The sequence below is a fragment of the Taurulus bubalis genome (genome assembly GCF_910589615.1).
Source record: "Taurulus bubalis genome assembly, chromosome: 8".
Taxonomy (NCBI): domain Eukaryota; kingdom Metazoa; phylum Chordata; class Actinopteri; order Perciformes; family Cottidae; genus Taurulus; species Taurulus bubalis.
In genome coordinates, this window is record NC_136596.1 from 4,395,386 (window position 1) to 4,420,421 (window position 25,036).

The 25,036-nt window shown below is 41.4% G+C and overlaps 1 protein-coding gene across 3 annotated transcripts; it reads right to left on the bottom strand.

Moving 5' to 3' along the window:
- On the bottom strand, positions 1-24,895 carry kcnip3b (Kv channel interacting protein 3b, calsenilin; the record flags this gene model as incomplete). 3 transcript variants are annotated; one of them, XM_079222569.1, is made up of 7 exons in its annotated part: positions 1-48; positions 1,609-1,671; positions 2,426-2,530; positions 2,744-2,922; positions 3,666-3,735; positions 3,828-3,952; positions 24,721-24,895. In XM_079222569.1, 7 exons carry the CDS (start codon positions 24,773-24,775, stop codon positions 1-3), a joined length of 645 nt encoding a protein of 214 aa, XP_079078695.1. The 3 variants fall into 3 exon arrangements, with proteins under 3 accessions (XP_079078695.1, XP_079078694.1, XP_079078693.1); XM_079222568.1 differs by having other exon boundaries at positions 3,828-3,948; positions 24,696-24,892; XM_079222567.1 differs by lacking the exon at positions 24,721-24,895 and adding an exon at positions 12,154-12,259.
- Positions 24,896-25,036: the final 141 nt, after the last annotated feature.

A 25,036-nucleotide genomic window follows, 5' to 3' on the forward strand; every position in this document is an offset into this window, starting at 1 on the left:
TTATATCACATTTTCAAACAGCTGCATGGAGTTCATGATGTTCTCGTCCTGGAAAAAAATAAGAAAAACATTGGTCACTATAAGTGCGTCAACAAAACGTATTCGCTCTATTAGACATTATACTTACAACAATTAATTAAATATTTGTCCCTTTATTTAGATGCCCAAAAACATCAGAACATATATTATTTTGTAGTGTATTGCTCGTGTTGTATAAGGTTTTGAACACTTTTTGTATACTCCTATGACAGTAAAAGTGTGATATATATATATATATATATATATATATATATATATATATATATATATATATATATATATATATATATACTGAAGCACTTCTTAATGTAATGTAGACTTATTTGTATTGAAGAGAATAAAGAGGAGTAGAAAAACACGTTGATTCCTGAATTAAACGCCTTCCTGAGCACCTTTTGGGAATTATATGGCATGTTATTGAAACATTTACTGGTTTCACGCTGAAGTTTTTTGTCGCTACATTCTTCTCTTTTTTTTATTCATTTGGCTCTAATTGATTGAGGCATGTTAGAACAGCTGCAGAGTTTCATTAGATTTATGGCCCAATATTAGAGTTTCGGGTCAATCAAAGGCACGGATGGATCATCTCACAATGTTCCCAACACAAGTCGAGACTTATTTCCACGTCTACATGGGAAGGCAGCGCTTTTCACCGAAGTCCATGAATGACAGTTAACATGTTTTAGCTGTTGGAGCTGTAGAAACGTGTTTTTACAGCTCCAACGGGTCGATTGATCTATCTGAGCTAAAGCAAGCGAATGAAAGTGACATCACAACATCGCAATGTAAGTTGATACTGTGAATTTATCGTGTTTATTTATCTTTCTGATCTGTCATAGTTCATTTTCTAGCAGGAATCAAGAAAATCCAAATGGGTACACAGTATGGGGAAATAACGCATTTTACTGTTCAATTCTGGCTTAAATTAAGGATAAATATTTGAGTGTTTATTGGGGGAAATTCTCCTCTCACAATAAAAAAACAACTCAGATGGATTAAGTTAAACACTGAACCCGACTACAGCATGTGTTGAGGATGAATTTTTTAATTCATGATGAAATATTTTTTAACATAAAAGTACACGTTGGAGTATATCAGTGGTTCTCACACTTTTTTTTGTCACTCCCCACTTTGGAGGAAGGAAAATGTTCATGCCCCACCACTTTTTGCTTTTTTTGTTTTGATAAAATGCCAAAATCGGTGAGTCAACAAGAATCTTTGCCGTTGCACGTGTGCATGCGTAACCTGAAAGTACAGGCACTTCGTCATGTATTTATTAATGACCTTTTATGTCCGTGTACTTTTGTACTTCTGTGAAGTTCTCATGTAGCTTATGGGGCGTGGTCATCCGGAAACCACAAGTTCCCGGTTCTCCCCGTAGTTTGCAAGTTGAAGTTTCCTTGACAAGACACTGAGTATTTGTGTTGATGAATAACTTTCATTTAGTTTTTGATGTCTGTGTGTGTGTGTGTGTGTGTGTGTGTGTGTGTGTGTGTGTGTGTGTGTGTGTGTGTGTGTGTGTGTGTGTGTGTGTGTGTGTGTGTGTGTGGGACAGGGTGAAAGAGTCACCTTCTGGCAGGTCTCAATGAACTCTTCGATGGTCACTACACCGTCTCGGTTTTTATCCATTTTCTGTTGGAGAAATACAGGATAAACAAAACAAGAGAGGAAGGAAACATTAGAGATAAGAACTTACAAAATCTTACTTAAGTAAAAGTACAAAAGTATTAGTATAAAAATATAGTTAAAGTAACAAAATTAAAAGTAGTCACTCTGCAGAATGGCCTACTTCAGAATAATGTTTATCCTATTATTGGATTATAATTAGTACATCACTTTAATGTTGCAGCTGGTAAAGGTGGGGCTAATTTAACCTCCTCTATATACTGCTGGGTAGCTTCATCCATCATAATACATCATAATGTATACATCGGTTTAAATCATGTAAATCTTTAAAAGTAACTTGTAACTAAATTGGTCAAATATAGATTCAAGATTCAAGATGTTTTCACTGTCATATGCACAGATAACAGACAGTTATTTTATACAATGAAAAGCTTATTTTGCTCGGTTCTCCTAACACACAGAATTACAATAAATTTAAGGTAAAAAATAAAAAATTACTAAAATAAAAATAAAGCACAAAATATAAAATATATAACAGTATTGCACAGTTCAGTGATGTGTGTGTGTGTGTGTGTGTGTTTTGAAATATTAAAACATTTGTTCTGCCAAAATGCAGTGGAGAATATCATGTAATGGAAACACTCCAGTAAAGTACAAGTACCTCAAAACTGTACTTAAGTACAGCACTTGAGTAAATGTACTTAGTTAACATCCACCACGGCGTGCTTTGTGTGTTTTTGGATGTGTGTGCATTCAGAACCTGGAAGAACTTGTCCACGTGTTCAGAGGGCGCTTCGTCTCGCACACAGGGGTACGTGTACCTCCCCATCATGTCGTAGATCGCCTTCATGATCTCCAGCATCTCCTGAAGAGAAGAGGAAGCAAAGCCAAAGAGTCACATCAACTAGCAACGCTCCTATCAACTACACCCGAACGGAAGATTAAACGCGGGATCTCTCATGGATCAGAAAGAGATCAAATCACGGTGGTGGTGCTTGAGTCGCTCTGCATGGACATCACATTACGCTGAAATGTAATTCAGAAGAGACGGAGTGTTATGGTCCGACATGTCACACACCTCTTTGGTGACGTAGCCGTCCTTGTTGATGTCGTAGAGGTTAAAGGCCCAGTTCAGCTTCTCAGTGACCGAACCTCTGAGCAACACCGACAGGCCGATGACAAAGTCCTCAAAGCGGATCGAGCCGTTTCTGTCCATGTCGAACGCGTTGAACAGGAAGTGAGCGTACGTGGTTGCATCTGTGCACAAGAGGAGTCGAGGTGGGAGGTTTAGAGCGCTGTAGCTGCTGTTTCTCAGGGGAGACACGCTGGTCCTGTACGAGCTGCTTGGAAATACAGCCCTTCATTGCACTTTTACTATTTTGTAGTATTTCAGAGGGAAATAAAGCACTTTTCCCTCCCTAGTTGACAGCTGTAGTTACTTGTTACGATGCATTTGTTTTATCATTTCAGTCTTCATGCAAAATAATAATTCCGCCAGTGCAGTAAATACATTCCATCTTGTATTTCTCGTACTTCGTATGCAGCAACATACTTCATAATATTTTAACACTGGGGCTTCCCCAACAAGGCATAAAGTAGTTACACTTAGCTGCACATTAACCAACTACTGCTTAACATATTAATGCATTAACAGTAACATGAAAACAACAGTATAATCTTTATACATCAAAAATTAAAAAACACAGTACAATACATTTACTTCTGATACTTTGAGTATTTCTTTTGCTGAAAGCACTACATGTATGTATTGTTATCTTTTACTTAATTAACTACGTATCTGTATACTTCTTCCATGACTTGCATGATCATTTTTGCTTATTTTGGGTGCATCAAATCAAACATTTTGTAGAGCAAATCCCGCAGGAAAACTATGAAATAAAATTGGGGACATGGACAAATTAAAGAAAATATTTCAGATTATTTCCGTGCAGTCACTAACAAGGAAGGACAAGAGAGGAGAGATTGTTTTAATGTCTAACCTCCTTGGGGAAAGAACTGAGAATAGATGGTCTTGAATGTCTCCTCATCCACCATCCCACTGGGACACTCCTGCATAAGAGAGGAAGGGAGAAAGAAACACAGTATAATTCAAGTCTATATAAAGCAAAGCAACGGCGGTAAAGCAGTGAAGCTGGACGCACATTCTTAAAGCCTCGGTAGAGGGACTGGAGCTCCTTCCTGGTGAACTTGGTCTGAGCCTGCAGCTGGTCCAGGCCCTCCGGCTGGTGACGCACCGTCGACAGCTCCAGCTCACTGTCGCTGCTGTCTGTGGGAGGGAGAGAGACGGGCAGGACGGGGGATGGGGAGACAGACAGGAAGAGATGCAGAGGGGCGAAGACGAAGAGGAAGAAGAGGAAGGTTGGGGCAGACGTTGAGTGTGTGGATGCAGGTTGACATTTGGGGAACAGGGTTGGCAGTTGTTGTCAAGCAGGTGGGAAAAAAACGTGCGATTTTAAGAGAGAGATTGAGCAAAAAACTATAGAGGCGGAAAAAAAGAGGAGGTACTTTCTTCGTAGCGGAAATGTCACCAAACTAATATCGATTTTTTATTTTTTTTAAATGCCACTGCAGAAAATTTGAATTTAAGAAGTTCAATCAAAGAGTGACTCGCATTATTGGTTCACACACACTAAGAGAAAGCACTAGAAAAAGTACAAAAAGTAAAAAAAACGAGATTTTCTCAAAGTGGGTTGGGTATACCGTTACTATACTCACCATCTTTAGACAGAGAGAACGGAGGCGGAGGATGAGGAGGAGGAGGAGGAGGAGGAAGGAGGAAGTGTTGACATCAAGATGGTGTGAAAGAGAGTGAATGGAGAACAAGAGAGCGATGCAAGGAAGAGGGAGAAAGAAACAAAAACAAAGAAAACAAGTCAGATCGGACACTGAGAGGTTTTCCCGCTGAGCAAAAAACTCAAGTTATATTCTGATAAAACATCCAGCAGAGCGGAGAGATATGATATTTCTGTGAAACGTAAACCAAAACCGCAGCAGAGCGAGTTGAAACCCTTGTGTAATATTGCATTGTCCATTGAAAAGAATAAGACAGAGACAGCGGGAGCCGACCTCTGACCTGCACCACCAGAGGGACACTCCACATGATAATATGTGTCAAACAGAAAGTAGGTCTTCTATGTTGCTTTACGCCAAACAAATAATAATTTGATCTCAAATGCAATAAGCCGAATGTGAAGACATAACAGCATTTTGCCTTGAAGCATTAAAGTTCATTATTGACCTTGAATATACCAGTCTGGCATAAACATAAACATCATATCTGGGAAAGAAACTCGTAAAAAAAACAAAACTGTGGACCTTGTGTTATGACTTTCTTTGATAAAATGATGTACTTTCACTGAGATGATTTGTCTGTGGTGTAAAGTGATCATTGTTTTATTTGCCTGTTTTTCTTTTTTCCTCTTCCTGTAAGTGTCAACTTGTATTTGCATTGAATAGAGCGTTGATCTTTCGGGGTGAAAGGTGACTTCATTGTATTATGGCAATTAGAGAGAGAATGCTGTCTTATCAATAGGGAGGTTACTAGCTTGGGGCTCAACGGCAGATTCACAAGTTTAAGGTTAAAGGAGACAAATATGAAAGCGCGTTTGTTAAACAAACATAGGTGTAACTTTAAAGATGGAAACCAGTTGCCCATAAATCATGCAATTTCTGTGGAAGTTTAACAAAAATGAGTATAACGAGAAGATAAATAGGGCCTCAAAAAGGTTCCTGCAAGCATAAGCAAACATAATTATATAAAATATGATATGATATTCAAACCTGCAACAATTAAAACATGCAATATCTTTACATTACAATTTGGCCTACAAAAGATATGTCATCCCTGCGCCACTCTACACCAGTCATTCATAATGCTGCGCTCAAGCTGTATCTGAGTTATCGTAATTATGAGTTTTACAACATGTAAATAGCATCAGTGTCAGCTTCCAAGTTGTAACGACGACTGGGAAACTCACATATTTCAGACTTAATTCAACAAACATGAATGTCTCACATCAGCCAAAGACCACAGTTCACTGTAATTAAACCCACATGTAATGGCCATGTGGTTAAATTGTACTCACACCAAACCATTAAGGTGTCTGTCGTATTTCTACCATCGATCCCATAGTTAGGGATGGCTAGTGTTAGCTAGTAAAGGCTAGGTATGTATACAGGAAGTCACTGTGGCATCACAAGCTAGCATTACTTTCAAAAAGTAGAGAAGCTAAAGATAGGCAGGTGTTTCTTAGTTTTATTTATGTCTACATGGGTTTTTCCCAGCTAACATTATTAGTATACAGTTTGGCTAACCTAAATGAGGTTATAAGCTGCTCATGTATTGAATATCCTTTATCAAGTTTCAGGGCAGATATTTCAGTCTTACTCCATATTATATCTCTTTTAATCTTCACTCTATACGGCTCACATATTAGCAAGCCACCGCAAGCTAACGCTAGCTTCGTCAGCTAGCTAGCTTTGTCAGCTAGCTAGCTTTGTTAGCTAGCTAGCTTCACAACAGTTGCTACACCCAGAAGTTACTGGCCGTCAGTTTAGTCACGTGTAAATGTCCACTTCGTAAACTAGGCTGAGGTTTGAGGCTACCAAACGTGTATTCATGCCCAGCTGAAAATAGTCCCTGCAATAATGTACTCTTTACTCCTGTTTGACTGGCATTTACTACGAAACTACAGTGTCCATCTTATTTAGGAAAGTACTGGCGAAAAATACAACAATGTAGTTGTGTCCATTTTGTCATTGGGGCCGAGATCAACAGACGCACAAGGGAAAGACAATAAGTGGGAGGTGTATCCTTTCATGGCCTTTGCTGACAATAACAAACTGCCTATCTATTACTTATTGTTAAAGTCAAAACAGTTTTTTCCACAACAGCCTTCGAAAGGATCCCAGATAAACCAAAAATGTACTTTATTATGCAACTACACTCTTTGTAAGTTCACTTCCTCTACAACGTTCCAGACCTGCATCAAAACAGCATTCACAGACATCTACAAGCGGATAAAAAGTCAAACAAATGCGACTTCTCCTCCTCCTCCTCCTCCTCATCATCATCATCATCATCATTGCCCCTCACCCAGGTTGTCTCACCGGTCTCAGTGATGTCGATCAGGCCCAGCAGGTGCATCAGTTTGAGGAACATGATGACCAGGCAGACGATGCCAACAGTCTGGAGTCCCTCCGTCTCCCACCTCACACTCATCTTCCCCTCTTCTTCTGTCTGCCCCTCCACGGTCCTTCTCTTTCCTCGCCTCTTTTACATAGTTGAATTTTAACAAAACACCTTTTCTCCTTCAATCCATTTGTGTCTTTGGGTCTCACTCTCTCCGCTCTTCTTCTCTTTCCTTTCCCCTCCCGACTGTGAAACAGTGTCACTCACTCATCACTCCTTTTCTGTCACAAGTTACTCTATTTAGCTCCCCCCCATCTGCCTTTTTAATTGACTGGCTGTTTCTTCCCCCACCCCTGCTCTCTCCTGCTCTCATGGATCTTCCCATGTTCTCCACAACTAAGCGTCTGATGGTGCAACTCCTCTTTTAAGGTCAGGTGAATCAGAATATTGCTTTAAAAAAAAAAATCACTAGAGAGCGAGAGAGAGAGAGAAATCCATCCCAAAAGTCTGGACTGCATTCTTAATCCATGGGAAATCCAATCAGATAGAGAGGAAGCTCAGAAACTCCCACGTCACACAGGCAAGTTATTTTGTCAGTTGGTTTGGGATTCTTCCCGTGAACATTATTCCTCGAGCCGGTGGCAAAAGTCTTGTGAAATATTTAAAAAACGACTTCCAAAACCCACCACTGACTCCATCTCACATCTTTTCACAGTAATTCTACCCTTTTTCATCCAAAATAGCGAAACAAAAGACAGCAAGGCACTGAGTATCGGAGCTTTAAATGGACAAAACTCACTAAAGATTGCAATATTGTTTTTCTACATGTGACACACATTAGCCAGTTTGCCTTTAAGGAGCCGGCGAAGGTGGTGAGAAAGGATCCACAGGTGTCCTGGATCCCATTTTCCCAGTCAGCTCAGTGATCCACTTTCTAATTGTTCCCCGTGGCTCTCCTGGGGCCCTTAACACAGATTTGGATACTGTGTCACACGCTCACACTCCTGTCAAAACATGCTCCCTCTAGTGGAGACCAATGAAACAACAGGAGACTGTGCAGCCACAGGACTGCAGGACAGCTGACGAGAAAAAGGATTGTTTCTCTCTTTATTCACAATTTAGGTATTTTGTTCCGAGCATATGGGGTTCAGAAAATTAGCCTCTTATTATATGTGTCAAGAGTTTTCCAAAACTCAGTTTGTACCTATAAAAAAAGACAAGATAGAGAGATGGACTTCATCACGTCATTAGACCTGATTTTTAGGAGAATATTGACTTAGGTTTTCCCACATGCAGACGAGGTGAAAGTACTTTTCCTTTTACCCCAGGGCAAAAAAAAGGTCTTAAAATCCCCCACTGCTGCTCCTTCAGCACATTTTTGAGTGAGGATTATAATCCCTGATGCATTAATGCTTGTGCACCAATGCTGCAGCTTGTAAAGGTGGGGTTTGTTTTAATTCATTATATATACTGCTGGGTTTACCTATATTAACACATCAGAATTTCATTTACTGAATTGAATTTTGTAATAATTATTAAAAATACTTAACATCACTCAATCAAAGCCAAGCTTCGCACATATACTCTTAACATATAGAGCTATGTTATATATTAAATATCAAATATAGCAAATATAGTTACAATAAGAAAATACAACTTTTAACTATAATTTCTTTGCAAAATATAAACCAATATACCATTAACACATATATTAACTTATTTTCTATGTATATTATACCTTTTTTAATTATTCAAATAGGCCTTTTGCTTGAGGAGATAATCAGAATTTAGTATGGGTATATTAACCATTCAGATTTTTTTTCATGCCATAAGGTTAATAATTGGAATCTGCAAGCGTAATACAGTAGCGTAAAATATAAATACTCAAGTAAAGTACAAGTACATCAACAATGCATGTAGTTACATTCCAACACTGGAGGAAATATCTATTTCCGGCCAACATGGGAATGAGCAAACAAGTCACAAATAACCTCATTCACTTCTTCTTCTTTTTATAGTATATCGATGTTACTCATCCTGCACGAGTCAAATGTGGCGAAACAAATACCAGATGATGCTATCAGAAAACCTCAGAATACATCTCACGTCTAAAGACAAGGCTAACCTCCGGCATCAGATGTCTTCCCAAAATAGGGCCGAGCTGGACTCAGCCCAAAATCGACATCCGAGCTGAGAGGACGGGACCGAAACAACAATCAAAGGGCCGAGGGGTTTGTCAATTGGTGCAGTTTTAAAATCAACGGATCTTTTCTTGAGTGCTGATGATATAAATAATTCAACAAATAAACTACCGGACCTGATTGGATTGCTGATTGATAAATGACATCTAATGCCCTGCTGATGCTAAATGTGGTAAAGCTGGTATTAAATATCCCTGCAGACGTGATTTATTATGTCCAGAAATACTCTGAATATGTCCGAACAATTATTTGTATTTTGAATGGAGACTTATGGGGACTTAGAGTCTCATTGTATAAGATAGTACAAAGTACTTTTAAGGCCTGTAATTCTCTTTTTTGACTCTGTTTATGTTTTTATGTTATGTTCTTCTTCTTCTTCTAACACCGCTAGACCCCCGAGTTTTCAGAAAAAGCCTGAATCAAGTTTTCAACATGTGGCATTTTAAAGTAACATTATACCACTATTTCTGTTTCAAAGGGGATATAATTGGGCTCCAGATGGAAGCCAAGATCTCGATAAGAGTCCAATTTCGTCAATCAAACTATTAAAATTGTCAAGTTTTCTCAGTATAAAAAAACAATAATTAACTCAACAGCTCAATAGGTATTTTGGGTTTGTTTCAACTCCCTACATTGAAGTATTTAAAGTAGTTTTTCTCTTTAGGTGTGTTTGGAAATGTATTCTAAATCCCTTTTATTCAATTCTTTCCTCCTAAAAACAGACACATCTTAAGATACTTTCAATCTTAAAGCCTAAAACATGTATCGACTGACAACTAATTTGCATTTTCAGTTAATTGTTTATTTGTTAATTGTATAAAAGTTGCTTTTCTGGCAACTGTTGATGGTTTGTGCTCGCTAACTGTGAGACATTGATTGTTTTTCTTTGTCTTGTAAAATGAATGTATATTTCGAGTTTTTTAAGAGAAAAATACATTTTTGATGAGCTTTCATAATGGACTAAATAATTTATTCGCATTAATGAACCTCTCAAATGAGTAGAAATGACTTCTGGGGACATGACGGCCTCATGAGCCGTTCTCCTCCATGAAGACAGGTGAACTAGACACAACGCACAACGTCACAATGTTGATGAGATAATGACGCTGCAGTCAGGCTGGAAGTAATGAAGTGGCTGGAATCAGGTCTGAAGACGCGTGAGGAGAACTCGGGAGGCCGGAGGGATGGCGGGTGTCCTTCAGGGTCCTGGAGGAGTACTCCAGGCTCCGTATTTAGGCGGCCACAGAGAAAGCCTGTTCGATACCGCATGTATAATTGATGTGAAGTAATGCTAAACCGGGGTGTAGAGGAGGAGCAGGAGGAATGGGGATTTAAAATTGAACTGATTGTGAGATGAGTGATAAATTATGAAAAGGACATTACTGGTGTTTTTTGTTGAATTTATTACTTATGACGTGAGAAGCACTAATGTGCCGACTGGAGCCTTCCTGTAATCGTCTTGGCTCGCTGACTGCAGGGCACTCTGACGGGCTGGCGATGCGCCCAAAACTCATCAAAAGGGAACGGCATCGCTCAGAGAGCAGCTTCTCATGCCGTATGGTGGAAGTAAAACTAGCATTACTACAATACAAAAATATTATTTACGGAAAAAAAAGTTTTTTAAAGGATTTACAGCAAAATATGCACATGTATCAGGTATTGGTCTATTAATATAACTGGTGCATTAACGTGCAGGCAAGATATTGACCTGCTGGGTAATTCAATTTATTTATTTTTTTACTTTCTCACTTTTGAATTTTCCACTCACTCTTGATGTTTGTCATCAACCTGGTTCAGCTTTAGAATGTACAAATTGTTAAATCTTGAGTCTTTTTTTTGTTGTTTTGCATCCCTAACCATGTTAGGGATGCAGTGGGCAATTATTTTATCACCAAAACATATTAATATATTCATTATGCATTATACACCAGCTAACCTTAAAGAAAAGGTGACTCGTGGATGATAATTACTGGTAGAAGTGGGAGAAAGTAGAAGGAGGAACACTTTATCTTTTGGTTCATCACCAAATGTGGAAATGAAAGCAACAACATGTTGTTTGTTTTGTTTACCAAAATGTTCCGATAAAGACTCTTCAGACTTTATCAATTATATAAAATGTGTCTTCATTGACATACTAATATTAATAAGCACTTAAAAGTCATCCATGTTACTGCATATAACTACATTATAGTGTGTTAACAACATTCATTCAATGTTTATTGCGCACACAGTGAATGTTAAATGTCTTTTTGGTGTTTCCCAGCAAACTGTACACTTAACATTAGCAAAAAAGAGGATGATCATATTGTGTCTTCTTGAAGCTAAACATAAAATTGCAATGGCTTGGAAATTCTGTTCACAGGCCGAGCAAACGAAAGTGGATAGAGGGACTGCTGCAGATGTGTAGTTAAAGGGAAATATAACACCTTTGTTAAGATTTGGGGTTAATTTATGGAGTTTCTAGAGGGGGAAGATTTAATTGTAACCCTGTAGTCTACCGTTTCCGTTTTTTTTTTAAACATTAGGGAATGCGGGAGCACTCTATTTCTGTAGTATGATATGTATTTATCTGTGCATGTACATATCTGTCACCCTCTACTGTTATTTTTGCCGCCCAACAACAAAACATGCCTCTATTTGAAATATCTCCAAGTGCCTATGTGTAGTCTTTGATGTGCCTTGCTCTGTCGTGTGGTTGTGTATTGTGGAAAAGACAAGAAAACATTTATCAAAAAATAAATAAAAGTGTTGAATAGGGGTGAGTCCATAATGGCTCAAACTCATGACAGAGACGGCTGCATTTGAAACTATGATTGCCAGTTCAAGCCATGGGAAAACCTAATGGCTTTTATAACACATTAGAGGTGAGGTCAAGTACTCGTGGGCGGGATTTGTGTGTTGCAGGAATAAAATGCATGGCTGTGTATGCAAATGTGCATGTAAAAGATAATAAAGGGGTATTTGGGTGAGTGTATTTTTCTGCTGTTTTTGTTTGTCTGCTGTTTTTCGTATTTTCTTCTTCTTCTGTACTGTCATTTTTGTATGTAATATATTTAAATGAATACAAATGTAAGTAAATAGGGGTGAGTCATCGTGACGACAGCCGGTAGAGGGGCCTCAAGGTTGGGCCCTTACCTTCAAATGAGGACATGGGCTCCAGGATGCCAAACTGCTTGAGAACTGCCATGAAAAGGATGATGACCACGGCGATGGCAAACAGCTCCATGCCCTGGATCCCCATGACTCCGGGACACGGGGCGCCCGCTCAGGGCCAAGCCTGCTACGAGAAGGCCTGGCCCCGGGGAAGGAAGAGGCGAGGGTGGGGGGGCGGGCGGGGGGGACACAAGTAACGCCGAGCCGGGCTAGCAAGTGCTTTCAGCAGAAGTGAGCCAACAAGTGACAGGAATCAGGGCTGGTTGGTGGGTGTCTGCATGGGTTTGTTTCCAGGCCCGGGCGGCAGCATGAGAATCAGGCCGGGGGGCTGGACGACGGCTGCTCTAATGTCAACACTGATGCTGAAGTGGAAAATATGTGGTCGCCGACATATATGGAAAACCTCCCTCTCTAGACCCATGAGGGAAAACGGGGGTTGCGTCACAAGCGCTTTGTTACGGTGCATTAAAGGAGACGCTTAGAGTCGTTTTCCTAGACTTTCCTCCGACAGGCTAGTCGCCGCTCATCCTCTTAATCCAAACAACTCTCCTCGGGTTCCTCGCGTCATAGTTTACGCTCATGAATCACATCTCGCTTTTTTTTTTAGATGAAAATGCCTTTTGAGGAAAGCAGAGACTTTGGCGTCCATTGACGCGTTTTTTTACAGAAAAGTCTTCTCATCTTCCGTGGCAACACAGCATTACCAATTATAAATAAAACACCCCCGTTATCCCATTTATCAGACCTGATCATGTGAGTCCAGATACAAAAAAAAAGGAGAATTCCATGCAAAGTGAAAAGCGGGTAGGACGACAACTACCTTGGAAAAAGATAATTTACTTATGCAGCCAAAACCTCTGTCAGTAATCCTTGAATCCACCAAACACTTTTCAGCAGAGACCTCAATTTCGGTTTGGCGTTGCTGTCCCGGCTGATTAAAGTCCACTTCACTGTTTGTGCAAATCCAGGTCCAGATATGGAAGAGTATGGCCCTGGAGAGAAGGCACTTAGAGCAGCAGTGGCGTCCGGCGAGGGGAGTCCTGACGAACTGAGAAGGGCCGTGTGGAACGAGACCTCCTCCTCCGGACATACCTTTCCATCACTCCTCTCTCTTTCTGCAGCTTTCTCAACTTATCTGTTGCTGCTTCTAGTTGCAACTTTCCTCCCTCGCTTCAATTAGTCAGCGCTCACTGGGGTTTAAAACTGAAGTGCCCTGTGCACCCTGAGCCCTGCACCCATCCTGTCCTTCGTGTGGTTTCTCCTTACTCCACCGCACTCCTCCTTTTTCCTCAGTCTGTCCATCTGATTCGCCTTTGCGTCCCAGAGCGTGCCGCCTCCTCCTCCGCCTCCTCCTCCTCCTCCTACTCCTCCTCCTCCTCCTCCTCCTCCTCCTCCGCCTCCTCCTCCTCCCTCCATCCCCTCTGTCATTCCATAACTTTGGCCAACCGCAGACTTTCTCTCCTCGGCTCGACTCCCTCTGTCCCTCCTTTCTCCACCACATCCACCTCTCCAGGGACGGCTAAGTAACGTTTGAATGGCGGGGGACACATTTGTAAAATGAGTCAAAATCTGTGAAGACTCACATTTAAAACCCTGGTTCTTAGCAACAAGTAACTGGGATGAAATTAATGAAAAACAAACAACTTTAAATATAATAAAATGAAATAATATGAATTCATAGCTGCTATTTGTAACTCCAAATAGCACATGAGACATCCTGGACATCTAAACACCACCTCCAGGGCTCCTAGTCCAAAAGAGACAGTTTTGTGTCTCTTGGTGGTTGTTTTGCATCTTTTTGTGGTTGTTTTGTGTCTCTTTATGGTTGTTTTGTGTCTCTTTGTGGTTGTTTTGTGTCTCTTTGTGGTTGTTTTGTGTCTCATTGTGGTTGTTTTGTGTCTCATTGTGGTTGTTTTGTCTCATTGTGGTTGTTTTGTCTCATTGTGGTTGTTTTGTGTCTCTTTATGGTTGTTTTGTGTCTCTTTATGGTTGTTTTGTGTCTCTTTGTGGTTGTTTTTGTGTCTCTTTATGGTTGTTTTGTGTCTTATTGTGGTTGTTTTGTGTCTCATTGTGGTTGTTTTGTGTCTCTTTATGGTTGTTTTGTGTCTCTTTGTGGTTGTTTTGTGTCTCTTTATGGTTGTTTTGTGTCTCTTTATGGTTGTTTTGTGTCTCTTTGTGGTTGTTTTGTGTCTCTTTATGGTTGTTTTGTGTCTCTTTATGGTTGTTTTGTGTCTCTTTGTGGTTGTTTTGTGTCTCTTTATGGTTGTTTTGTGTCTCATTGTGGTTGTTTTGTGTCTCATTGTGGTTAGTTTTGTGTCTCTTTATGGTTGTTTTGTGTCTCATTGTGGTTGTTTTGTGTCTCATTGTGGTTGTTTTGTGTCTCTTTGTGGTTGTTTTGTGTCTCATTGTGGTTGTTTTGTGTCTCATTGTGGTTGTTTTGTGTCTCATTGTGGTTGTTTTGTGTCTCTTTGTGGTTGTTTTGTGTCTCTTTGTGGTTGTTTTGCGTCTCTTGGTGGTTGTTTTGCGTCTCATGGTGGTTGTTTTGCGTCTCTTTGTGGGTGTTTTGCGTCTCATTGTGGTTGTTTTGCATCTCTAGGTGGTTGTTTTGCATCTCATGGTGGTTGTTTTGCGTCTCATTGTGGTTGTTTTGCATCTCTTAGTGGTCACATTGCGTATCTTTGTCGATGTTTTGTCTCGGTGGTTCCTCTGTGCCTCGTTCTGGAACGTTGCAACCTCTTTGCGATAGTTCTTTATCTCTTTTTTTGTCATTTTGCGTCTCCCTTCAGTTAGTTTGCTTCTTGTTTTGCATCTTGTCTTGTTTCTGATTTGCATCTTCGTGGTTGTTTTGCGTCTCTATGTAGTCCTTTGATTGACTTTCCACCAAGAAATGGTAGCAATCGCTTCATACAGATATTCTGGTCCGAGGCCTGATTTGCACGTAGTATTTCCTCTGTATAAAGTGTGGGCGGGGCTTCAAGGCTCTGCGAACTGACTTGATGTCGTCCACAAAGGGTCTCCAAAGGCGGTGGCTCATTGTCTGCAGTTCACTTTTGCTGCCGGATGCTGGAGATGCTCAGACTACCCAACAAGTGATGAGAGGTTCCCAAGAACACCGCAATCAGGCATGCGGTCCGAACGGCTCGGCCACAACTGGACACGGCACTCCCCACACCTCAAACTCCTCCAACCTCTTTTATTTTATCTGTAAAGAAAAAACCCTCAGTATCATAATTGGGCCACTATATAATTAATGTCTCAAAAATCCTATTGAGTCCTGGAATATGTGCAACAGTTTGTCTCAGATAACTAAAGTATGTGAGCACGGCTGTGTATACTTGTGGTTGTGCGACTGTGTTCAGCAGCTCAGAAGAGGATAACTGATGACTTTGTACTTGGTAATGCATCACGACAAGATGGGGAATGGAGGTGTTTGTGTGTGTGTGTGTGGGTGTGTGTGTGTGTGTGTGTGTGTGTGTGTGTGTGTGTGTGTTAATGCATTGACTTGGTTGGAGATAGGAGACACAGATGGGAGGCCAGAGTGAGAGAGATCAATATCTTTGTGGCGAGGCGGTGGTGGTGGAGCTTCCCCTCTCTTCTTCCTCTGCTTCACACACGTCACCAGAACATTGTAAATCAACCATCAATAACAAGATCATAAAAATCTATTTACGGTCTCTACGGTAACTATTCTTTAATAAATCTGTGGGGCCAGTCTTTACTGCGAAGGTCAGATTTACATTTCAGATATCGCAGGACAGTATTGGGTGTGTTACATGCATTTAAGTTTGCTCTCTCGTATATTGACGCGGCCGTAGTGAGTTTGTGGGGTTTACTGTGTGTGTGTGTGTGTGTGTGTGTGTGTGTGTGTGTGTGTGTGATCATTCCTGTGGGCAGGCCATTAGGACACTAAAGGGTTTTTAAAAGGTAGGCTTGGCACTGCCTGCTGACACAACAGTCGGTAAAGAGGGAGAGAGGATCCAGACGGCTTCCTCTCAGTCAGACACATCAGCAAGTGTCTTCAACACAACCGGAGGGAAAGAGACGCAGAAAGGTAGAGGCATTCGTAAAAGAAAGGAAATCACACGGAATGACAATATTTTAAATGCAGCTCCTTGTTGTTCACTCGTGTAACACATTGATGATTTAACCTGCAGCCGAAAACTTGATATTAATGTAGGTATTATTTATTAAGTCTTTTGATCTTCTACTTAAGAGGAAACATATTCTATTACAAGTAAAAGTACTCGAGTAGCAGCAACAATATGAAGGCCAATACTTAAAGTATCAAAAGTACTCAATTACAACCTTTGGCATGCAAAAGATTTATTTCTTTTCTATATTCTACAACGTGGTTTATAAGAGCTCTACTCATGCTTCTATTTATATTTGATTGCTTTTTTTATTACCTTTTTCCATAAGATCCATAAAAGCCTAAATGCACACAATGAATCACAGTAAATTAACTCACTATAAAATCTGAATGTGAAGCATAACTTGCAACACCGCTTTTAAATAAATAAAGTGTAAAAACTACATTTGAAATGTGGAGTAAAATCGTATCACTCATTATTTCAATCGGTAAATGCAAAGCCGTGGCGTAATACGCCAACTTCTAGACAACACGGAGCAATGTGTTTAATGTTAGAGGGAACAGGAATTCCCATTATAAGCGAACTGACAATGAAAAATGGCAACCAACAGAAACTGCGTTGTACTCTGAGGAGAGGAGTCCAGACACCAGAAAAGGAAAGGCACCGCAAAACTGCTCACGAAACTCCAAGAGAACAAGACTCCTGTGGACTACCGTGAGAGTAAAAAGAAAGGAGAGACAAAATGAGAGAGCGATAGGAGGAGAAACCGTACGAGTGCCTACCTGAGCGGTGGTACCTGGCTGCGCTGCGGTCGCAGTGAGAGAGGCAGCTCGGCCGAGAGAGTCGCCTCCTGGCCTCCACGGAGAGAGCGACCAGCGAGGCTCCCATCATGCAGCGGGGCGGACACCGGCTGACAGACTGCTCTGAAATACTTTGAATACCGCCGGAGTTCCCCGGATCAGACCAAAGCCTCACGAGACGAGAACCAGACTTTTAAAAAGACTTAAACAGACGTGAACGCTCACCGAGTGTTTCAAAAAGCAAAGCTTGAAAGTCTGACACTGTGGAAAAAGGTGTGACAGGTGGGGGATTCTTCCAGCGTGTGTGTGTGTGTGTGTGTGTGTGTGTGTGTGTGTGTGTGTGTGTGTGTGTGTGTGTGTGTGTGGGCATGTGTCTTTTGTCAGAGGCCACATTTGAAAATCTGTTTGATTTTTTTGTGACACCACCATCACAGTGAGAAGAGAGAGATGAAAAAGAGGACGGGATCAAACATCACTTGAGAGCTTCCGACCTTTCACATCACACGCCTCCATGTTTATTTTTGTATTTGTATTTTTATAAAATCTATCCGTCTGTCTGCCGTCCTCTCGTCTGCACGTGTCCCCATAACGATATATACCTCCAATGCACTGCTGTTATACGACAAAGAAGCCTCCATAATCTCACTTTCGTTCGACGCTAGCTGCTCCTCCCGTTTCCAGTCTTTGTGCTAAGCTAAGCTAACCGTCTGTAGTCTTATATTTGGTGGACAGATACGAGCGTGATACCAATCATCTCGGCTAGCTTTTGGGAAATAGAAACACTTGATTATCAAAATACACAAAGAGACATATTTATTTACACACTTGAGATACAGTATATGCCAGAAATAAATGGTCAAATATTCTCCTATTCATACAGATTCCTTAATAACGTGGGCCTTTGACCAAAAGATTCGCTTGATTGTGTTTTGTTGCTGTCAAGAAAGCAACAGAATACACAGCTTGACAGTAGAAAAACGACAACAACAACAACAACAACCTACCACTACTGTGAAAGTACATGTAGGCAAAAATGCTTCTTTTTTTAACTTATTATTTTGCAATTGAGATCTGCATTACCCATAAAGTGGCATTAAAAGTGCAAATCCCGGTTATTGTGGTCAATCTGCCTGATTTCTATCTGAAAGTGAGTGAAGATACACATGGCGACAACACAATGTTTTAACGAGTCACTCGAGGCACGTCAGGTTCGGTTCATGGATTCACACAGTTGACATGACTAATGACTCATGTCTTACTTTTTATATTTATTTATTTATCTTTGGACAGAGCCAGATGAGCGGTTTCCCTGTGTCCAGTCTTGAAGCTAAACTAAGCTAAGCTAAGGCCAGCTGTCTCCTTTTCAATGTACAGATACTAGACTGGTGTTGATTTAACTCTTGGGAAGAAAGCGAGTATTCCTGAAAATACAGAACTATTCTTTTAAGAAACCACTGTATTGTTGATTGTGTATTTATGACAAAAAATGTCTTCCCTTTGAATGTCACTGTGATTCCCTGCTGTGTGGAGACATCTTTACGGTTTGTGACCAATAGAAGAGGATGTAGTCTGTCTTTATTTCCCACATATCCTGTTTGTAATCACTGGTGGGCGGATATTCTGTTTTTAACAATCCACGACTGGCATTTACAGTGAATCCTTATGTTATGATGGAGCGATTATTGCTGGATTAGACACTTTAAGGAGACTCCAGAGGTCTGGATGAGAGTTTCACAGTGCAATTTGACAAAAAATGACATTTCTTTCTTCTTTTTTTATATCAAAATGTGCAAATGCAACTGCTCTGCTGCAGTTAATAAAGTAAATACATCTCTAAGTAAATACATCTATGCATGGAAACAACTTTAACTTTAGAGTTTTCCAAAAGGAACATTTAGTATTCATCACGTCAACACATAAAGGCAATATATAATACATAAAAGCTTCTTTTCATTACTTTCTGTTGGTACAAAGACAACTAAAAACTTTATTGTAATTCAGTTTCTTTATCCCATTCCTTACATTTTTTTCTTCTTCGATTGAACGTCTTTTAAAACACTTTAAATACAATTTCCTCGTATAACTTTTTCTTTTAAACTAAATTATTTACAATAATCGCTTTTCTGTAGTTTTGTCTTAGTAACTAAATATTGCAGATTATAGTGATTATTACCAACAGTGTAAGGTGTAAGTTGGTGTAAATTATTGAACGGCTTTATTTATGTTTTAGGCAGTATAGTTTAGCTCATGTCTCCATTATTTATCAATTTAGTATCTGCATGAAACACTGCAAACAAGCTGCATTAGTTCATTACTCGTTACTTGTTGTTGAATAATATTAGGGAGTGTTGATCGGACAAAAAAAAGAAGACTGCATTGGACTTTAGGCAACTGCAAACTCAACTGTTCACAAATCATTTACATACTTAGATAATTGTTGATTGTAATGTCCTCTTAGCCCACTAGAGGGCGCTAGACAACAGACACAGCAGACAGAACAGCAGCTCACACTCATCCAGTGACACAATCAGAGAGGGGGAAAACAAGGAAAAGCAACATGAGAGAATGGATCAAATTATTCAAACTATTCCAAGACCGGTGTGAGCTCACTCAGCTGCTGCCTGGTTTGCCACATCATCGGTTTCTGCGCGTTACAGGGAAATCATTCATCAGGAACAGCCAATACATGGATAAAACAAGTAGCCACAAAGAAGCATGATCTGAATAAAAGCTGCAGCAAGTACAAGTGAAAATCTGCATGGCGAGCGCACGGCTTGTGTTTCTTGGTGCAGTGCACGTACGCGGCGAGCTGATCAAACAGCGAGCCTGCAGGAGTCCAAACACACTGTGGACGGCTGATGAAACCCGCCATGTCATCTCAATGCTCACGTCTTCCCTAACAACCGGCTCCAGGGACTGAAAATGAAAAATGAAAAACCTTTCTTGACTCTCCAAACTCTGTGCTGTAAGCAGTGTGCTGATCAGCTGTCTCCGGTGTTCACAGACCCTCAATGGAGACAGGCCACGTACCCGCCTGCTTCAAGACCTCCACCTTCATCCCCGTCGAAAAAAAAAAAACCTTTGCCAGGACCTGTGTGGTTGTTTGACCTCCAAACCGTAACCGACTCACTCCTGGACCCCCTGCAGTCCGCCTACAGGTTTTCCTCCAGCATCTGGACTCCTCAGGAACCTACAAAGGGATCCTGTTAGTGGACCATCATCCCGTCTCTCCCAGCTACAGGGGAACCGACTCCACTTGACTCCACTGACAGAAAGCAGAATGCGAAGCTGGGGAACCACGTCTTTGACTCTCGGACCATCAGCGTCGGTTCTCCTCAAGGCTTCGCTCTTTCCGCTCTGCTCCTCCTCCAGCTGCACCTGCTCCGGATGACACCACCCTCATCGGACTCATCTCTGGTGGGGACGACTCCGCCTACAGGTGAGAGGATTGACCATCTGGTGATCTCTGAAAGAACGCCGCTGTGGAGACCTTGCACTTCCTGGGCACCACCATAAAACATAACCATAACTCAGCTCCATCACCAAGAAGTCTTTGCAGAGGATGTACTTCCGGATGACAGCTGAAGAAATTCAACCTACCGAAGACCGTGATGGTTGCACTTCTACTGCCATCATTGAGTCCATCCTCCGCTCCTCCATCACCGTCTGGTGCCGAGGACGAGGGCACCCTGCTGAGAGGCTGATTGGCTGCAAATCTCGCCTCCAGCCCCCTGAGACGGGCAAGAAGGATGGTAGCCGACCGCTCGCACCCTGGACACGAACTCTTTGAGTCCCTTCCCTCTGGCTCAAAGGTTGCAGTCCATCAGGACCAAGACCTCACGCCACAAAATCTGTTTCTTCCCATCTGCAGTTGGGCTCATCAACAAAGCCCCGGGACCCCCACTGACCCAGACTATTGTTGGTCAAATTCCTTGTGTGTGTAACATGTCAATAGAGCACAGGAACGTAACATTGGTCATCGGGGGAAAAGTCTTTTCCCGCCCTTCAACCGTTTGATATGTTCCAATTAAAACCGAAGCCCGTCGCACTATGAGATAAATCTCCTTTTCAGAAAGCAACCCTGCAGGTTCAAAGTCAACTTTAGCTGTGTAATTAAAACAGGGGCTTCTTAATCAAAGCTTATTTCTTCTCTCCCCTCCCTTCCTTTGCCCTGGTTGTTGCTTTATTCCTCTCATTTCTCTTAATCCAACACCCAAATATCTCTCTGAGCCTAAACACCGAAGGCAGAATCAGAGTCCGGTGATCAGCGGAGACCTAAACCCCTACAAGACTCCCGGATGGAGATTCAAGCCGACGACTGTTGATGAAGAAGCTCAAACCAATGTCCTCTGCAGAGAACGCTGGCTTACATCAAGGACTTACAGACGGACTCAACGAGGACAGGCTGAGGAAAAGATGAGCAGAAGACTAATGAAAATAAAGTCTTGTGGAGGGAAAAGCTGCAGCAGATCAGATCAGAGGTCATACAAGTTTACTTGGACCACGCTCAGACAGAAATAAATAATACATTTCATCAAAAACAAATGAGGAAGCGCCTCTTGAAGCCAAACAATTTAAGGAACGCTGTTTCCTTAAGGTACAACTACATTATTTATAAAAGCGACTACATTATTAAAAAACAAAGACTAAAGCGACTCAACTGCATTTTCCTGCAGGAGAAACAATGAGAGTCTTTTGTTTCAATCCTGACTTGGCAAAAACACACAAATAGCATCACAAATGGGTGTGAGGTCGACCTTTAGCGTATTTAGCCGCTGCAGGCCGACTGCAAAGAGGCTTTCCAGCAGCTTGAGTCAGTCGTAACGCCTGAAGTCAAAAGAGAGCAAACTAACATAACCAAACATATGGAAACATTATGGAAAGAGATTCTCACATCATGAGTCCACATTCCCCCAAACGCACCCCAATCTCCCTCAGACTCTTGAGACGATAGCCAACAGAAAGACTTTTATTGACCTATGAATTATGTGTTTCTGTCAATTTCATCTCCTTAAATGATGGTCTGAATGTTGATTCACTGGCAGGATGACATACGCTCTGGTGGAGGAATTCAAAAGCTCTTTCTTCTTCTTCGGCTCATTATTCCCATTCATTTTCACACAAAGGTGTTGAACGCCACCAAAAAATGAAACTCAATTTACACATTATCAGAATTATCCTTTAAAAAACAAAAAACATAATGCAATATACATACAGATACATATATATAATCATTAGTTGCACAGCGGGTCAGTCTGGTATCAGCAGCATCCTCAGCTGTGTGTGCAGCGCTCTCCACGTCTGATTCACATCTCCATCTCTATTTATAGCTGCTGGTCATTACCGAGGTGAGGGCTTGCCCACCGATAAGACTGATAATATTCTTCCCTCGGCACCGCTCAGATGAAATAGATCGCTTTCTCTCTCTGATATATATATATATATTAAATATATATATGGAGCAAAGAGCAGCCTGACCCCAACACTCTGTGGTGGAATGTCACCGTTTTACTTGTAATCATACTTAAGTACACATTGGAGGTACTTTTACTCATAGGGTATTTCCATGTTATTTACAAAGACAAAGACTTTTTACTCGTTTTTTACTTAAAGTTACTTTACATATTTCAATTGTACGTTACCGTCCTGTCCAGTGAAACCCTGGATCTTCAATTTCTTTCTCATGAATTGCAGAATGAAGTGATCCTTTGTGGGCTGAGAGAAGTAGCCGACTTCCTGACCTGAAAGAACTAAAAAGCCTCTTGGCTGAGCTGGAAAATGTATCGTCACAAAGCATCTGAGCTCATGAAAAGTTCCTTTTTTAGAGAAACGAGGTTCTCACAGGACAGATGATGATGATCTTTTAGGATGTGACGCATTGCTAAACTGCACAACAGTATACAAAGGAGCATAACATTGGTTCATTATGTACAGCAAAGTACTTTAAAAGTGCTGGGCTTTATTAAGCAAGTATGTAAAAATAAAATATATAATACTGTTTCGAGGCAGGTCATAAGTCTGTATGCTCCTTCATGTGGTATTGATTATTTCTTGCATCTGCAGCAGCACAATGGAGTACGCACATTAATGCAGAAATAATATGAATTCAAACATCATATATGTGAAAACAGGGAAAGTACATTCTCCTGATAATACTGACAAACGTTCGCTTAATTTCATTTTTTCTCAGCATCTCGTTTTCAGCCTTAAGAAAACTTGATCCTAGCAGCTAGCAGCTGCTGACCTGATAAGAAACAAACTCCTTCAAACGTAACCAGCTGTCTCTTGTTGCCACTCGGGGATGCCAAAGTGCAAAAGTTTGACGGAAAAACCTGACGGCACTTAGTGAAGTGCTACTGACGGAGCCGAGGGAGGAAGAGGAGAAGAGCAGCTGATCAAAGGGTCTGATGTACGGGATCGGGTGTTAAGTTATCCAGCTCTTAGACCGCTGGATAACTCTACAGTGCAGTGACCTGCTAAAGGTCATCGCATGAGGTGGCCTCAGACCTGGAGATGGGTCACAATGACACGTCTGGTTTAAAAGGTATAATGTGCAGGATTTAGGCTGTGTTCCCATTACCTGAGGTAATGTTTGCATTTTAATGAATGTGGCCTCAAAACTGTCTTAAGATCCAGATTTTTAAAAAGGTTCTGTTTTTATGTAAGGAGGAGAATACAGCAGACAGGAAAACCTAAAGGTAGGGATGAAAGCAAGAAGTAGGAAATGAGATAAGGAGGTAGAGAGGCAAATAGATGTCAGGAAGGTACAAGTACATATAGGGAAGGACACAAGGAGATAATGAAGGCAAGCAGAGGGAGGGGAGCACAAAAAAAGGAAAAGAAGAGGAGCAAATGGGAAGGAATAAGTAGCCAAGAAAGACAAAGGAAGGACATGAGGATGTAAGGAATAAATCAATTGGGTAGTAATGGACAAGAGGAGGTGGGGATGTACAGAGAGAAGTAGGAAATAAACCAGAGGAGATTAATGAGGGAAATCAGGTAGAAAAATAAAAGGAAGACACAGAGAAAGAGATCAGTAAGGAAAGAATGTGGGAGGCAGGAAAGGACAAGAAGAAGTAGGGAAGGAGACACGCAGATAAAAAGGAAAGGAGAGGAGGCATAGATGGAAAGAAAGAAGTTGGAAGGGCAGGAAACGAGATGGAGCTTCTGAAATGAAATTCATCGGTGAAATGAGGAGACGAGAATGAAGATTTGGCGACAACTGCGACTCCTGTGGTCTGAACTACGACGTTATACCAGCGTGTGGCGATGCCGAGTGCCTTGATGATAAAGAGACCGCTTCAAAAAAAGACGTCCTAAATTTCCCTGCAGGGAAGAGATTAATTGTGCATGAGTGCAAACAGCAAACTGTGTGCAAAAACAACCACGGGCAGTTAAAAAGGTGCAGAGAGGAGTATTTCAGCTCCATGTGGAGAGCAGTAAAGGTGAACTGAGGGTGTAGAGACCTTTGATACATGAGCGTATGCACTTTAATGATCTCTGGTTGACTCGGAGGTCACCTGGAGGTCACCTGGAGGTCACCTGTCTGGCACAAGGAGGCCAGCAGGTCCATCCAGTCATTCAGCGATCAATTCAAACATTGTTCGTCACAGTTGTTGTGCTTTCACCACACCCTCCCTCTCCTCCCTCTCTCTCACCTTTGTCCTGTGGCTGTGTGCTGGCGATGATCCATTTAACCAGGCAGCACTTCATCAGAGCTTTCCGAGAGAACCGCGGCTTCTGCCACTTCCCAGAATCCTTCCCTCGGCCCGGAGCCGGCTCCACGCCGTTCGCATCTCCCAGCAGGCTGCCATCGACCACCTTGCCATCCGCCTGGAGGGACGGAGGGAGGGAGAGAGAGTTCAGGTCGATATTTAATGAAACAAACCAGGGTGAGATATATAAATTAAACAGGAGATTATTCGTGTGCCTGGAAAATATGATTAGCCTCTCTGGTCTGGAGGTGTTTCAGGA